Source organism: Vigna radiata, chromosome 4 (assembly GCF_000741045.1).
Source record: "Vigna radiata var. radiata cultivar VC1973A chromosome 4, Vradiata_ver6, whole genome shotgun sequence".
Classification (NCBI taxonomy): Eukaryota; Viridiplantae; Streptophyta; class Magnoliopsida; order Fabales; family Fabaceae; genus Vigna; species Vigna radiata.
In genome coordinates, this window is record NC_028354.1 from 14,417,957 (window position 1) to 14,419,061 (window position 1,105).

The 1,105-nt window shown below is 41.6% G+C and overlaps 1 protein-coding gene across 1 annotated transcript in view; it reads right to left on the minus strand.

The window, feature by feature from the left end:
* LOC106758401 (putative adenylate cyclase regulatory protein) overlaps positions 1 to 727 on the minus strand; it is a 17,066-nt gene extending 16,339 nt beyond the window's left edge. Inside the window, exon 1 of the mRNA XM_014641329.1 lies at positions 190 to 727. Coding sequence (XP_014496815.1) covers positions 190 to 727 — 538 coding nt within the window. The remainder of the gene's footprint in view (positions 1 to 189) is intronic.
* Positions 728 to 1,105: the final 378 nt, after the last annotated feature.

The following is a 1,105-nucleotide window of genomic DNA, read 5'->3' on the forward strand; positions in this document are numbered from 1 at the left end:
GGTTTTATTACTTGAACGATTTGGTGCACTTGCCAAAGTCATTATCAATTAGCAAGTTGATCATCAGTAGACACAAAGGACACCTGAAACTTGCCTTTTTGAACATTTTCACGAAAAAAAAAAGATAGGCTAAGGCTATATGTTTCATTCGAGAGTGGAAAACAGGATTAGCGTTGAGAGTTGTGGCACCAAAATTGTCACAATAGATAACCNGATTGGTTGTGGGCATGTGACTAAGTTCAGTGAACAAGGATAGGACCCATAGAAGTTCATTGGTCGTGTCAGCCAAGGCTTTGTATTCTGCTTTGGTTGAGGAACGAGCAACAAAGCGTTTTTTCCGGGAGCTCCAAGAGATAGGAGTGCTACCAAGATACAACAAATAACCAGTGGTTGATATATAATCATCCTTATCACCCACCCAATCTGCATNTGAGTAAGCATGAAAGGTTAGCAGAGCAGTTGTCGAGATGAAGATGCCTTTGTTGCAAGATCCCNCCAAATAACGGAGCACCCGTTTGAGGGCAGACCAATGCACCGTTCTGGGGTGTTGCATGAACTGCGCAAGTTTGTTGGTACTGAAGGTGATGTCCCGACGAGGAAGACTTAAGTATTGAAGACTTCCCACAAGTGCACGATAGTCTATTGGGCAAGGTAGGAGATCACCAGAATCCTTGAGTAATTGAGCACTGGCAAATAAGGGAGTGAATGTTGATTTTGTGTTAGCCATGCTTGATTTATGAAGTAGATCAGTGATGTATTTCCTTTGTGAAAGAAATACTTCTGTAGCGGAAGGAATTACTTCGACGCCCAAGAAATAGTTAAGACAGCCAAAGTCTTTTCAGCGAAAATCGAGCAGCAAGGGTGGAAATAAGGTTGGACAACTCTGTAGAGGAACTTCCAGTGACAATGATATCATCAACATATACTAATAAATATAATGTGGAACCTGATTTTTGGTAGATGAAGAGAGATGCATCTGCAGTTGAATTGACAAAGCCAAGAGAAAGTTTAAACACTCGAAGGTCTGTATACCAGGCACGCGGTGCTTGCTTTAGCCCATAGAGTGATTTTTTGAGGTGGTAAACATGATCAGGAAAACTTTTGT